The 17,831-nt window shown below is 41.6% G+C and overlaps 1 protein-coding gene across 1 annotated transcript in view; it reads left to right on the top strand.

The window, feature by feature from the left end:
• The window catches only part of TLN1 (talin 1), a gene marked incomplete in the record, with an annotated part of 895,533 nt that overhangs the window by 336,104 nt on the left and 541,598 nt on the right, over window positions 1-17,831 (top strand). The window contains 1 exon segment of the mRNA XM_053700951.1: window positions 1,475-1,641. Coding sequence (XP_053556926.1) covers window positions 1,475-1,641 — 167 coding nt within the window.

Below are 17,831 nucleotides of genomic sequence, written 5' to 3'. Positions count from 1 at the left end.
GTGTGTGTGTGTGATCAGATGAGGCTACATGTAACTGTGCGTGTGATCAGATGAGGCTACATGTAACTGTGTGTGTGTGTGATCAGATGAGGTTACATGTAACTGTGTGTGTGTGTGTGATCAGATGAGGTTACATGTAACTGTGTGTGTGTGTGTGATCAGCTGAGGCTACATGTAACTGTGTGTGTGTGTGTGATCAGATGAGGCTACATGTAACTGTGTGTGTGTGTGTGTGATCAGATGAGGCTACATGTAACTGTGCGTGTGATCAGATGAGGCTACATGTAACTGTGTGTGTGTGTGATCAGATGAGGCTACATGTAACTGTGTGTGTGTGATCAGATGAGGCTACATGTAACTGTGTGTGTGTGTGATCAGATGAGGTTACATGTAACTGTGTGTGTGATCAGATGAGGCTACATGTAACTGTGTGTGTGTGTGATCAGATGAGGCTACATGTAACTGTGCGTGTGTGTGATCAGATGAGGCTACATGTAACTGTGTGTGTGTGTGATCAGATGAGGCTACATGTAACTGTGCGTGTGTGTGTGATCAGATGAGGCTACATGTAACTGTGTGTGTGTGTGATCAGCTGAGGCTACATGTAACTGTGTGTGTGTGATCAGATGAGGCTACATGTAACTGTGTGTGTGTGTGATCAGATGAGGCTACATGTAACTGTGTGTGTGATCAGATGAGGCTACATGTAACTGTGTGTGTGTGTGATCAGATGAGGCTACATGTAACTGTGTGTGTGATCAGATGAGGCTACATGTAACTGTGTGTGTGTGTGATCAGATGAGGCTACATGTAACTCTGTGTGTGTGATCAGCTGAGGCTACATGTAACTGTGTGATCAGATGAGGCTACATGTAACTGTGTGTGTGTGTGTGTGTGTGTGATCAGATGAGGCTACATGTAACTGTGTGTGTGATCAGATGAGGCTACATGTAACTGTGTGTGTGTGTGATCAGATGAGGCTACATGTAACTGTGTGTGTGTGTGTGTGATCAGATGAGGCTACATGTAACTGTGTGTGTGATCAGATGAGGCTACATGTAACTGTGTGTGTGATCAGATGAGGCTACATGTAACTGTGTGTGTGTGTGATCAGATGAGGCTACATGTAACTGTGTGTGTGTGATCAGATGAGGCTACATGTAACTGTGTGTGTGTGTGTGATCAGATGAGGCTACATGTAACTGTGTGTGTGTGTGTGATCAGATGAGGCTACATGTAACTGTGTGTGTGATCAGATGAGGCTACATGTAACTGTGTGTGTGATCAGATGAGGCTACATGTAACTGTGTGTGTGATCAGATGAGGCTACATGTAACTGCCTATAGGATGTGTGTTTAGAGTAGGCTGCATGGGACACTGTGCATGTCTACGACAGGGGTGTGTAACATTTTGCTGTGTACCGCAGTACCATGTGTACCTGACTCACCTCTTCTGCTTTCACATTCCTGTATAGGGGAGATGGTGCGTCAGGCACGGATCTTGGCTCAGGCAACATCTGATCTTGTTGGTGCCATCAAGGCAGATGCAGAAAGAGAAACTGATTTGGAAAATTCTCGAAAACTTCTGAGTGCCGCTAAACTGCTGGCAGATGCCACTGCAAGAATGGTTGAGGCTGCAAAGGTGAGTGAGGCCTCGTTCTGACCCCAGATGCCTATTTAGTCTGCCATTTATCTAGCACATAAACTTACACATGCATCCCCTTACATTGTCTGTACTTACACATGCATCCCCTTACAATATCTGTACTTACACATGCATCCCCTTACAATATCTGTACTTACACATGCATCCCCTTACAGTATCTGTACTTACACATGCATCCCCTTACAATATATGTACTTACACATGCATCCCCTTACAGTATCTGTACTTACACATGCATCCCCTTACAGTATCTGTACTTACACATGCATCCCCTTACAGTATCTGTACTTACACATGCATCCCCTTACAGTATCTGTACTTACACATGCATCCCCTTACATTGTCTGTACTTACACATGCATCCCCTTACATTGTCTGTACTTACACATGCATCCCCTTACATTGTCTGTACTTACACATGCATCCCCTTACAGTATCTGTACTTACACATGCATCCCCTTACAGTATCTGTACTTACACATGCATCCCCTTACAGTATCTGTACTTACACATGCATCCCCTTACAATATCTGTACTTACACATGCATCCCGTTACATTGTCTGTACTTACACATGCATCCCCTTACATTGTCTGTACTTACACATGCATCCCCTTACAGTATCTGTACTTACACATGCATCCCCTTACAGTATCTGCTTACACATGCATCCCTTTACAGTATCTGTACTTACACATGCATCCCCTTACAATATCTGTACTTACACATGCATCCCCTTACAGTGTCTGTACTTACACATGCATCCCCTTACAGTATCTGTACTTACACATGCATCCCCTTACAATATCTGTACTTACACATGCATCCCCTTACATTGTCTGTACTTACACATGCATCCCCTTACATTGTCTGTACTTACACATGCATCCCCTTACAATATCTGTACTTACACATGCATCCCCTTACAGTATCTGTACTTACACATGCATACCCTTACAGTATCTGTACTTACACATGCACCCCCTTACAATATCTGTACTTACACATGCATCCCCTTACAATATCTGTACTTACACATGCATCCCGTTACATTGTCTGTACTTACACATGCATCCCCTTACATTGTCTGTACTTACACATGCATCCCCTTACAGTGTCTGTACTTACACATGCATCCCCTTACAGTATCTGTACTTACACATGCATCCACTTACAGTATCTGTACTTACACATGCATCCCCTTACAGTGTCTGTACTTACACATGCATCCCCTTACAGTATCTGTACTTACACATGCATCCCCTTACAGTGTCTGTACTTACACATGCATCCCCTTACAATATCTGTACTTACACATGAATCCCCTTACATTGTCTGTACTTACACATGCATCCCCTTACAGTATCTGTACTTACACATGCATCCCCTTACAGTGTCTGTACTTACACATGCATCCCCTTACAATATCTGTACTTACACATGAATCCCCTTACATTGTCTGTACTTACACATGCATCCCCTTACATTGTCTGTACTTACACATGCATCCCGTTACATTGTCTGTACTTACACATGCATCCCCTTACAGTATCTTTACTTACACATGCATCCACTTACAGTATCTGTCCTTACACATGCATCCCCTTACAGTGTCTGTACTTACACATGCATCCCCTTACAGTGTCTGTACTTACACATGCATCCCCTTACAGTATCTGTACTTACACATGCATCCCCTTACAGTATCTGTACTTACACATGCATCCCCTTACAGTGTCTGTACTTACACATGCATCCCCTTACAGTGTCTGTACTTACACATGCATCCCCTTACAATATCTGTACTTACACATGAATCCCCTTACATTGTCTGTACTTACACATGCATCCCCTTACAATATCTGTACTTACACATGCATCCCCTTACAGTATCTGTACTTACACATGCATCCCCTTACAATATCTGTACTTACACATGCATCCCCTTACATTGTCTGTACTTACACATCCATCCCCTTACAATATCTGTACTTACACATGCATCCCCTTACATTGTCTGTACTTACACATGCATCCCCTTACAGTGTCTGTACTTACACATGCATCCCCTTACAGTGTCTGTACTTACACATGCATCCCCTTACAATATCTGTACTTACACATGCATCCCCTTACAATATCTGTACTTACACATGCATCCCCTTACATTGTCTGTACTTACACATGCATCCCCTTACATTGTCTGTACTTACACATGCATCCCCTTACAGTATCTGTACTTACACATGCATCCCCTTACAATATCTGTACTTACACATGCATCCCCTTACAATATCTGTACTTACACATGCATCCCCTTACAATATCTGTACTTACACATGCATCCCCTTACATTGTCTGTACTTACACATGCATCCCCTTACAATATCTGTACTTACACATGCATCCCCTTACATTGTCTGTACTTACACATGCATCCCCTTACAATATCTGTACTTACACATGCATCCCCTTACATTGTCTGTACTTACACATGCATCCCCTTACAGTGTCTGTACTTACACATATGCCTCCCCTTACATTGTCTGTACTTACACATGCATCCCCTTACAGTGTCTGTACTTACACATGCATCCCCTTACATTGTCTGTACTTACACATGCATCCCCTTACATTGTCTGTACTTACACATGCATCCCCTTACAATATCTGTACTTACACATGCATCCCCTTACATTGTCTGTACTTACACATGCATCCCCTTACAGTATCTGTACTTACACATGCATCCCCTTACAGTGTCTGTACTTACACATGCATCCCCTTACAGTGTCTGTACTTACACATGCATCCCCTTACAATATCTGTACTTACACATGCATCCCCTTACAGTATCTGTACTTACACATGCATCCCCTTACAATATCTGTACTTACACATGCATCCCCTTTACAGTGTCTGTACTTACACATGCATCCCCTTACAGTATCTGTACTTACACATGCATCCCCTTACAATATCTGTACTTACACATGCATCCCCTTACAGTGTCTGTACTTACACATGCATCCCCTTACAGTATCTGTACTTACACATGCATCCCCTTACAGTGTCTGTACTTACACATGCATCCCCTTACAGTGTCTGTACTTACACATGCATCCCCTTACAGTGTCTGTACTTACACATGCATCCCCTTACAGTGTCTGTACTTACACATGCATCCCCTTACAGTATCTGTACTTACACATGCATCCCCTTACAGTATCTGTACTTACACATGCATCCCCTTACAGTGTCTGTACTTACACATGCATCCCCTTACAGTGTCTGTACTTACACATGCATCCCCTTACAGTGTCTGTACTTACACATGCATCCCCTTACAGTGTCTGTACTTACACATGCATCCCCTTACATTGTCTGTACTTACACATGCATCCCCTTACAGTATCTGTACTTACACATGCATCCCCTTACAGTATCTGTACTTACACATGCATCCCCTTACAGTATCTGTACTTACACATGCATCCCCTTACATTGTCTGTACTTACACATGCATCCCCTTACAGTATCTGTACTTACACATGCATCCCCTTACAGTGTCTGTACTTACACATGCATCCCCTTACAGTGTCTGTACTTACACATGCATCCCCTTACAGTGTCTGTACTTACACATGCATCCCCTTACATTGTCTGTACTTACACATGCATCCCCTTACAGTATCTGTACTTACACATGCATCCCCTTACAGTATCTGTACTTACACATGCATCCCCTTACAGTATCTGTACTTACACATGCATCCCCTTACAGTATCTGTACTTACACATGCACCCCCCTTACAATATCTGTACTTACACATGCATCCCCTTACAATATCTGTACTTACACATGCATCCCCTTACATTGTCTGTACTTACACATGCATCCCCTTACAGTATCTGTACTTACACATGCCTCCCCTTACATTGTCTGTACTTACACATGCATCCCCTTACATTGTCTTCACTTACACATGCATCCCCTTACAGTATCTGTACTTACACATGCATCCCCTTACGATATCTGTACTTACACATGCATCCCCTTACAATATCTGTACTTACACATGCATCCCCTTACAGTATCTGTACTTACACATGCATCCCCTTACAATATCTATACTTACACATGCATCCCCTTACAATATCTGTACTTACACATGCATCCCCTTACATTGTCTGTACTTACACATGCATCCCCTTACAGTATCTGTACTTACACATGCATCCCCTTACAATATCTGTACTTACACATGCATCCCCTTACAGTATCTACTTACACATGCATCCCCTTACATTGTCTGTACTTACACATGCATCCCCTTACATTGTCTTCACTTACACATGCATCCCCTTACAGTATCTGTACTTACACATGCATCCCCTTACGATATCTGTACTTACACATGCATCCCCTTACAGTATCTGTACTTACACATGCATCCCCTTACGATATCTGTACTTACACATGCATCCCCTTACAATATCTGTACTTACACATGCATCCCCTTACAGTGTCTGTACTTACACATGCATCCCCTTACAGTGTCTGTACTTACACATGCATCCCCTTACATTGTCTGTACTTACACATGCATCCCCTTACAATATCTGTACTTACACATGCATCCCCTTACAGTATCTGTACTTACACATGCATCCCCTTACAATATCTGTACTTACACATGCATCCCCTTACATTGTCTGTACTTACACATGCATCCCCTTACAATATCTGTACTTACACATGCATCCCCTTACAGTGTCTGTACTTACACATGCATCCCCTTACAATGTCTACTTACACATGCATCCCCTTACAATATCTGTACTTACACATGCATCCCCTTACATTGTCTGTACTTACACATGCATCCCCTTACAGTGTCTGTACTTACACATGCATCCCCTTACATTGTCTGTACTTACACATGCATCCCCTTACATTGTCTGTACTTACACATGCATCCCCTTACAGTGTCTGTACTTACACATGCATCCCCTTACAGTGTCTGTACTTACACATGCATCCCCTTACAGTGTCTGTACTTACACATGCATCCCCTTACATTGTCTGTACTTACACATGCATCCCCTTACATTGTCTGTACTTACACATGCATCCCCTTACAGTATCTGTACTTACACATGCATCCCCTTACAGTGTCTGTACTTACACATGAATCCCCTTACATTGTCTGTACTTACACATGCATCCCCTTACAGTATCTGTACTTACACATGCATCCCCTTACAGTATCTGTACTTACACATGCATCCCCTTACAATATCTGTACTTACACATGCATCCCCTTACAGTGTCTGTACTTACACATGCATCCCCTTACAGTGTCTGTACTTACACATGCATCCCCTTACAGTGTCTGTACTTACACATGCATCCCCTTACAGTGTCTGTACTTACACATGCATCCCCTTACATTGTCTGTACTTACACATGCATCCCCTTACAGTGTCTGTACTTACACATGCATCCCCTTACATTGTCTGTACTTACACATGCATCCCCTTACAATATCTGTACTTACACATGCATCCCCTTACATTGTCTGTACTTACACATGCATCCCCTTACAATATCTGTACTTACACATGCATCCCCTTACAGTGTCTGTACTTACACATGCATCCCCTTACATTGTCTGTACTTACACATGCATCCCCTTACATTGTCTGTACTTACACATGCATCCCCTTACAGTGTCTGTACTTACACATGCATCCCCTTACAGTGTCTGTACTTACACATGCATCCCCTTACATTGTCTGTACTTACACATGCATCCCCTTACATTGTCTGTACTTACACATGCATCCCCTTACATTGTCTGTACTTACACATGCATCCCCTTACATTGTCTGTACTTACACATGCATCCCCTTACATTGTCTGTACTTACACATGCATCCCCTTACAATATCTGTACTTGCACATGCATCCCCTTACAGTATCTGTACTTACACATGCATCCCCTTACAATATCTTTACTTACACATGCATCCCCTTACAGTGTCTGTACTTACACATGCATCCCCTTACAATATCTGTACTTACACATGCATCCCCTTACAATATCTGTACTTACACATGCATCCCCTTACAATATCTGTACTTACACATGCATCCCCTTACAATATCTGTACTTACACATGCATCCCCTTACAATATCTGTACTTACACATGCATCCCCTTACAATATCTGTACTTACACATGCATCCCCTTACAATATCTGTACTTACACATGCATCCCCTTACAATATCTGTACTTACACATGCATCCCCTTACAATATCTGTACTTACACATGCATCCCCTTACAATATCTGTACTTACACATGCATCCCCTTACAATATCTGTACTTACACATGCATCCCCTTACAATATCTGTACTTACACATGCATCCCCTTACAGTGTCTGTACTTACACATGCATCCCCTTACATTGTCTGTACTTACACATGCATCCCCTTACAATATCTGTACTTACACATGCATCCCCTTACAGTGTCTGTACTTACACATGCATCCCCTTACAATATCTGTACTTACACATGCATCCCCTTACAATATCTGTACTTACACATGCATCCCCTTACAATATCTGTACTTACACATGCATCCCCTTACAGTGTCTGTACTTACACATGCATCCCCTTACAGTATCTGTACTTACACATGCATCCCCTTACAGTATCTGTACTTACACATGCATCCCCTTACAGTGTCTGTACTTACACATGCATCCCCTTACAGTGTCTGTACTTACACATATGCCTCCCCTTACATTGTCTGTACTTAGACTTTAAATAAGGGTATTGGATTGAGCAGGGACAAATAGAGGGGTTTGTAGCACTCTTATTCCTTATAAAGTAATGCCATGTATCAAAACCATGGATAAAGTAATATTATAGGGTAATAAAAACAAAAGTTTAATTGGTTAATTTAAAAAAACAAATACAGACCACACAGCCCACTACACACGAGACTGTGTAAAGATAGATAATGATATAAAAACAACTTATATGAGTTAAGCCTAAAGCACGCACCAAAGCCCTGTGGTATATGCTCCCCTGTATTCCTGGCCAATAACTGGATACGTTGGCTTCAGGTGACAGGAGCACAACCCCAAGGCAGAGAATTGGTGCGTAAGGCTGAATACTAAAAACAGATCGTATCCCTGAGTTACAAGGGATCTCGTGGGTTCAAAGACCCCAAACAAACGCGTTTCGGCCGTGGAGCCGGCCTTTCTCAATGTTTACTGCAAAAGTTTTCAAGCCGAGTGACCGAGAGCGGCTTCTTTTTAAGTCCTACCCATGTTCCCATTAGCCAATACAAGCCCGGTACAAAACACACCTCTGTTGTTCGCCAATCAGATTTTCTGGATTTTTTATGTGACGTAGGACCATCTCCTATTGGACGGACTATGCCACACTCCCAAAAACCCGTAAGTGTAGTCTGGTACTAATTGATTATACTAGTACATTCGTAAGTAAAAAGATGAGACGATCATAATCCTGATTACTTCTACCTTTCTACACTAATGTAGTATCATCAACAAGGGGCGTTATGTTGCGTATGCGGTTAACGTGTCACTCAAATACACGGTTCATGATTGGTTAAACATGTAAACCGGTCGTTGCTTCATTGGTGTACGAGTTAAACACCTTCACACCAATCAGATTTTCTGGATTTTTTATGTGACGATGATTATGATTGAGTTATTGGAGTTTGTCCTTAGACACAACTATTTCGTCTTTGACGATAGATTTTATTTACAGACTTGTGGGACGGCAATGGGGACTTCGTGTGCCCCTACGTATGCCAATCTGTACCTTGGCTGGTGGGAGGAAACCATAGTGTTTCATGAATCTATGTCTAGATTCACATCATGTATCTCCCACTGGTCCAGGTACATAGATGATATTTTCTTTGTATGGGAGGGGCCTAGTGAATTACTGTCAGAGTTTGTGTCAGTACTAAATAAAAAACCCCTAGGACTATACCTCACTATGAATAGTGACAGTTTAAAAGTGGAATTTCTGGATCTTACTATTAATAATGTTGATGGTCATCTTATGACTAAAACCTATAGAAAACCAACATCAACTAACAATATTCTAAGGGCTGACAGTTTCCACCACCCCAATACGATCCGGAGCTTACCATATGGAGAGTATCTGAGGATGCGACTTAATTGCTCAGATATAGACTCCTTTAAGGTAGTGGCTAAGGAATTAAAAACGAGATTATTACAGAGGGGGTATTCTAAGAAAGCACTGGCAAAGGCCTATAATAGAGCACTTAGTAAAGACCGAAGTGAACTTCTTCAACCAAATGAGACCAAACCATCTAACCCACTCAGATTTATATCCACCTACACGAGCCAAAGCCAAACAGTGTCTAGTATAATCAGTAAACATTGGCACATCCTTAAAAGCGATGAGGTACTACACACTATAATTCCTGATAAACCTCTCTTCACGTACAGAAGGGCTAACAATCTTAGGGACTGCCTTACCACTAGCCATTTTAATCGCAACGCTAAAAAGGCACCATTATATAAAGGATCAATAGCATGCGGACATTGTAGCATATGTGTACACATGCAAAAGAAGAAATATGTAATGGATAGATTTGGTAAAAGGTGGTATATTAAGTCATATTAATTGTAAAACCATGAATGTGGTTTACTGCCTATCTTGTGAATGTGATAAATTATACGTGGGGATGACCACTAGAAGCTTAGGCACTAGGATGACTGAGCACCTTAGTAATATCAGGTTGGCAGCTCGAGATGTTGAAAATGGTAAAAAGATTACCAGTGTAGCTAAACACTTTTTAGAACATCACAATGGTAAAACCCAAGGATTTAAATGTTGGGCACTCGAAACCATTAAAGTAGGAATTAGAGGTGGGAACACAGAGGACACACTTCTTAAAAAGGAAGCCAAATGGATTTTCAGACTTAATACTGTAATGCCATTTGGTATGAACGAATACAATAATTTCTGGGTGTACTTGTAATATGTTAATATATATTTGAAGATAAGGTACCAATTTTTCTGGAATCTGTGAAATATCTAGAAAATTGATAATACCACTTCCATTATTTAACATATTAATGACGATTAATAAGTACACCCTAGAAATATGTGCACCCAGAATAGGGATAATCTCTTAGTATCTCAAGACACAGGCTTACAAAATGTTGATACAACTATACCTGTGTGATCTAAAATACAGTTGATTAGTCCCTTTTTTATTAGTGTTATTATTTTTTGAACACCCAAGTTACATGGATGCTCTTTATAGTGAATTAGTAGGCACAAGGTGATCAGGTGCTTTACTGTATTCCACTATAGTATTAATATACACACTAAAAACTAATTCAATAGGTGCACATTCATGAATGTATCGTTATTTCCTTTCGTATGTCCACCCATGTTTTATTTACTTTTAGCATATCCTGATTGTCTACCTTTGTAGAGCATGCTCTCCCTCTATAAGTATTCGGCCTCCTGTAAGAATAGTAATGTCTATGTCATGGTCAGTTGACTTTATATACAATTTAGGTTAGTCCTTATGCGTGAAGGGGATGTGTCTATTCTCTATCTGGTGGGGCATAACACATGTCACTATGAAGCTACTATATATGTCCAATGATGTTTGGAATTTAGTTATGCTTACCTGGGTATTCCACACAATCAGAATAGAGAATTAATGCAATTCTAACACACACCACACCTCACTCATTCATTTCTTTTCTAAATGTGTTACAGAGTCACATAAAAGATCATCATCTTAGCGTGAAAACATGTAAATAATATGATCGAATAATTCATCTGTAACCTGGGGTAGTGGACAACAGTTTAAAAACATCATAACTTGTTTACAGACAAGACAGACGTGTCACTGCGATACTATCCTAAGAATTCTTAATTCTCCTGTTGGCACCAAGCAATGGGAGTTAAGGACAGTTTTCATGTTTCACCTAGTTGCACATTATTATCTGTTTTGAGGACCTAGCACATAGATATTTCGGTATATAGCTGGAAACTGTGACTTGATGCTTTTGATATGTATCAGAAAAAGTTTTCTCGAACTTGCCGAACCTTGTCACTATATAAGCGGGATCTTGCTTTCTATACTTAGGAAGATCGATACAAGGCCAAGAAACTATACCTTTAAGGATCGAATCTGACAATGTTGATCTGGGACCCGTATCATTAATTTTGACAGCTTACTATTTACGATGGGGTCCTATGCGCACTCTCACTGGCATAACGGTGTACTCATAAACAAGGGGTGTGTATGCAAGAAGGTGTTTAACTCGTACACCAATGAAGCAACGACCGGTTTACATGTTTAACCAATCATGAACCGTGTATTTGAGTGACACGTTAACCGCATACGCAACATAACGCCCCTTGTTGATGATACTACATTAGTGTAGAAAGGTAGAAGTAATCAGGATTATGATCGTCTCATCTTTTTACTTACGAATGTACTAGTATAATCAATTAGTACCAGACTACACTTACGGGTTTTTGGGAGTGTGGCATAGTCCGTCCAATAGGAGATGGTCCTACGTCACATAAAAAATCCAGAAAATCTGATTGGCGAACAACAGAGGTGTGTTTTGTACCGGGCTTGTATTGGCTAATGGGAACATGGGTAGGACTTAATAAGAAGCCGCTCTCGGTCACTCGGCTTGAAAACTTTTGCAGTAAACATTGAGAAAGGCCGGCTCCACGGCCGAAACGCGTTTGTTTGGGGTCTTTGAACCCACGAGATCCCTTGTAACTCAGGGATACTATCTGTTTTTAGTATTCAGCCTTACGCACCAATTCTCTGCCTTGGGGTTGTGCTCCTGTCACCTGAAGCCAACGTATCCAGTTATTGGCCAGGAATACAGGGGAGCATATACCACAGGGCTTTGGTGCGTGCTTTAGGCTTAGCTCATATAAGTTGTTTTTATATCTTTATTATCTATCTTTACACAGTCTCGTGTGTAGTGGGCTGTGTGGTCTGTATTTGTTTTTTTAAATTAACCAATTAAACTTTTGTTTTTATTACCCTATAATATTACTTTATCCATGGTTTTAATACATGGCATTACTTTATAAGGAATAAGAGTGCTACAAACCCCTCTATTTGTCCCTGCTCAATCCCCTACCCTTATTTAAAGTCTAATTAACTAGGGGTAGCACCAAGGCCACCTATACCTTTTATATTCCTTTATTAACAAACACAGTGCTGGTTTTGTGCTTTCTTTTTTATTGTTTGTACTTACACATGCATCCGTCTTACAGTGTCTGTACTTACACATGCATCCCCTTACAATATCTGTACTTACACATGAATCCCCTTACATTGTCTGTACTTACACATGCATCCCCTTACATTGTCTGTACTTACACATGCATCCCCTTACAGTGTCTGTACTTACACATGCATCCCCTTACAGTATCTGTACTTACACATGCATCCCCTTACAGTATCTGTACTTACACATGCATCCCCTTACAGTATCTGTACTTACACATGCATCCCCTTACAGTATCTGTACTTACACATGCATCCCCTTACAGTGTCTGCTTACACATGCATCCCCTTACAGTGTCTGTACTTACACATGCATCCCCTTACAGTATCTGTACTTACACATGCATCCCCTTACAGTGTCTGTACTTACACATGCATCCCCTTACAGTGTCTGTACTTACACATGCATCCCCTTACAGTATCTGTACTTACACATGCATCCCCTTACAGTGTCTGTACTTACACATGCATCCCCTTACAGTGTCTGTACTTACACATGCATCCCCTTACAGTATCTGTACTTACACATGCATCCCCTTACAGTATCTGTACTTACACATGCATCCCCTTACAGTGTCTGTACTTACACATGCATCCCCTTACAGTATCTGTACTTACACATGCATTACCCTACAGTGTCTGTACTTACACATGCATCCCCTTACAGTGTCTACTGACACATGCATCCCCTTACAGTATCTGTATTTACACATGCATCCGCTTACAGTATCTATACTTACACATGCATCCCTCGTACAGTATCTGTACTTACACATGCATCCCTCGTACAGTATCTGTACTTACACATGCATCCCTCGTACAGTATCTGTACTTACACATGCATCCCTCGTACAGTATCTGTACTTACACATGCATCCCCTTACATTATCTGTACTTACACATGCATCCCCTTACAGTATCTGTACTTACACATGCATCCCCTTACAGTGTCTGTACTTACACATGCATCCCCTTACAATATCTGTACTTACACATGCATCCCCTTACATTATCTGTACTTACACATGCATCCCCTTACAGTGTCTGTACTTACACATGCATCCCCTTACATTATCTGTACTTACACATGCATCCCCTTACATTATCTGTACTTACACATGCATCCCCTTACATTATCTGTACTTACACATGCATCCCCTTACATTATCTGTACTTAAACATGCATCCCCTTACAGTATCTGTACTTACACATGCATCCCCTTACAATATCTGTACTTACACATGCATCCCCTTACAATGTCTACTTACACATGCATCCCCTTACAGTGTCTGTACTTACACATGCATCCCCTTACATTGTCTGTACTTACACATGCATCCCCTTACAGTATCTGTACTTACACATGCATCCCCTTACAGTGTCTGTACTTACACATGCATCCCCTTACAGTGTCTGTACTTACACATGCATCCCCTTACAGTGTCTGTACTTACACATGCATCCCCTTACAGTGTCTGCACTTACACATGCATCCCCTTACATTGTCTGTACTTACACATGCATCCCCTTACATTGTCTGTACTTACACATGCATCCCCTTACATTGTCTGTACTTACACATGCATCCCCTTACATTGTCTGTACTTACACATGCATCCCCTTACAGTATCTGTACTTACACATGCATCCCCTTACAATATCTGTACTTACACATGCATCCCCTTACAGTGTCTGTACTTACACATGCATCCCCTTACAATGTCTACTTACACATGCATCCCCTTACAGTGTCTGTACTTACACATGCATCCCCTTACAGTGTCTGTACTTACACATGCATCCCCTTACATTGTCTGTACTTACACATGCATCCCCTTACAGTGTCTGTACTTACACATGCATCCCCTTACAGTGTCTGTACTTACACATGCATCCCCTTACAGTATCTGTACTTACACATGCATCCCCTTACAGTGTCTGTACTTACACATGCATCCCCTTACAGTGTCTGTACTTACACATGCATCCCCTTACAGTATCTGTACTTACACATGCATCCCCTTACAGTATCTGTACTTACACATGCATCCCCTTACAGTGTCTGTACTTACACATGCATCCCCTTACAGTATCTGTACTTACACATGCATTACCCTACAGTGTCTGTACTTACACATGCATCCCCTTACAGTGTCTACTGACACATGCATCCCCTTACAGTATCTGTATTTACACATGCATCCGCTTACAGTATCTATACTTACACATGCATCCCTCGTACAGTATCTGTACTTACACATGCATCCCTCGTACAGTATCTGTACTTACACATGCATCCCTCGTACAGTATCTGTACTTACACATGCATCCCTCGTACAGTATCTGTACTTACACATGCATCCCCTTACATTATCTGTACTTACACATGCATCCCCTTACAGTGTCTGTACTTACACATGCATCCCCTTACAATATCTGTACTTACACATGCATCCCCTTACATTATCTGTACTTACACATGCATCCCCTTACAGTGTCTGTACTTACACATGCATCCCCTTACATTATCTGTACTTACACATGCATCCCCTTACATTATCTGTACTTACACATGCATCCCCTTACATTATCTGTACTTACACATGCATCCCCTTACATTATCTGTACTTAAACATGCATCCCCTTACAGTATCTGTACTTACACATGCATCCCCTTACAATATCTGTACTTACACATGCATCCCCTTACAATGTCTACTTACACATGCATCCCCTTACAGTGTCTGTACTTACACATGCATCCCCTTACAGTGTCTGTACTTACACATGCATCCCCTTACAATATCTGTACTTACACATGCATCCCCTTACAGTGTCTGTACTTACACATGCATCCCCTTACAGTGTCTGTACTTACACATGCATCCCCTTACAGTGTCTGCACTTACACATGCATCCCCTTACATTGTCTGTACTTACACATGCATCCCCTTACATTGTCTGTACTTACACATGCATCCCCTTACATTGTCTGTACTTACACATGCATCCCCTTACATTGTCTGTACTTACACATGCATCCCCTTACAGTGTCTGCACTTACACATGCATCCCCTTACATTGTCTGTACTTACACATGCATCCCCTTACATTGTCTGTACTTACACATGCATCCCCTTACATTGTCTGTACTTACACATGCATCCCCTTACATTGTCTGTACTTACACATGCATCCCCTTACAGTATCTGTACTTACACATGCATCCCCTTACAATATCTGTACTTACACATGCATCCCCTTACAGTGTCTGTACTTACACATGCATCCCCTTACAGTGTCTGTACTTACACATGCATCCCCTTACATTGTCTGTACTTACACATGCATCCCCTTACAGTGTCTGTACTTACACATGCATCCCCTTACAGTGTCTGTACTTACACATGCATCCCCTTACAGTGTCTGTACTTACACATGCATCCCCTTACAGTGTCTGTACTTACACATGCATCCCCTTACAGTATCTGTACTTACACATGCATCCCCTTACAGTGTCTGTACTTACACATGCATCCCCTTACAGTGTCTGTACTTACACATGCATCCCCTTACAGTGTCTGTACTTACACATGCATCCCCTTACATTGTCTGTACTTACACATGCATCCCCTTACAATATCTGTACTTACACATGCATCCCTCGTACAGTATCTGTACTTACACATGCATCCCTTTACAGTGTCTGTACTTACACATGCATCCCCTTACAGTATCTGTACTTACACATGCATCACCTTACAGTGTCTGTACTTACACATGCATCCCTTTACAGTGTCTGTACTTACACATGCATCCCCTTACAGTGTCTGTACTTACACATGCATCCCCTTACAGTGTCTGTACTTACACATGCATCCCCTTACAGTATCTGTACTTACACATGCATCCCCTTACAGTGTCTGCTTACACATGCATCCCCTTAGTGTCTGCTTACACATGCATCCCCTTACAGTGTCTGTACTTACACATGCATCCCCTTACAATGTCTGTACTTACACATGCATCCCCTTACAGTGTCTGTACTTACACATGCATCCCCTTACAGTGTCTGTACTTACACATGCATCCCCTTACAGTGTCTGTACTTACACATGCATCCCCTTACAGTATCTGTACTTACACATGCATCCCCTTACAATATCTGTACTTAAGTACAGACACATGCATCCCCTTACAGTGTCTGTACTTACACATTCATCCCCTTACAATATCTGTACTTACACATGCATCCCCTTACAGTGTCTGTACTTACACATGCATCCCCTTACAGTGTCTGTACTTACACATGCATCCCCTTACAGTATCTGTACTTACACATGCATCCCCTTACAGTATCTGTACTTACACATGCATTACCCTACAGTGTCTGTACTTACACATGCATCCCCTTACAGTATCTGTACTTACACATGCATCCCCTTACAGTGTCTGCTTACACATGCATCCCCTTACAGTGTCTGTACTTACACATGCATCCCCTTACAGTGTCTGTACTTACACATGCATCCCCTTACAGTGTCTGTACTTACACATGCATCCCCTTACAATGTCTACTTACACATTCATCCCCTTACAGTATCTGTACTTACACATGCATCCCCTTACAGTGTCTGCTTACACATGCATCCCCTTACAGTGTCTGTACTTACACATGCATCCCCTTACAGTGTCTGTACTTACACATGCATCCCCTTACAGTGTCTGTACTTACACATGCATCCCCTTACAGTATCTGTACTTACACATGCATCCCCTTACAGTGTCTGTACTTACACATGCATC

This window comes from Bombina bombina, chromosome 2, assembly GCF_027579735.1.
Source record: "Bombina bombina isolate aBomBom1 chromosome 2, aBomBom1.pri, whole genome shotgun sequence".
NCBI lineage: Eukaryota > Metazoa > Chordata > Amphibia > Anura > Bombinatoridae > Bombina > Bombina bombina.
Note: the sequence above shows the minus strand (reverse complement) of the source record. Positions and strands in the feature narration are given on the sequence as shown.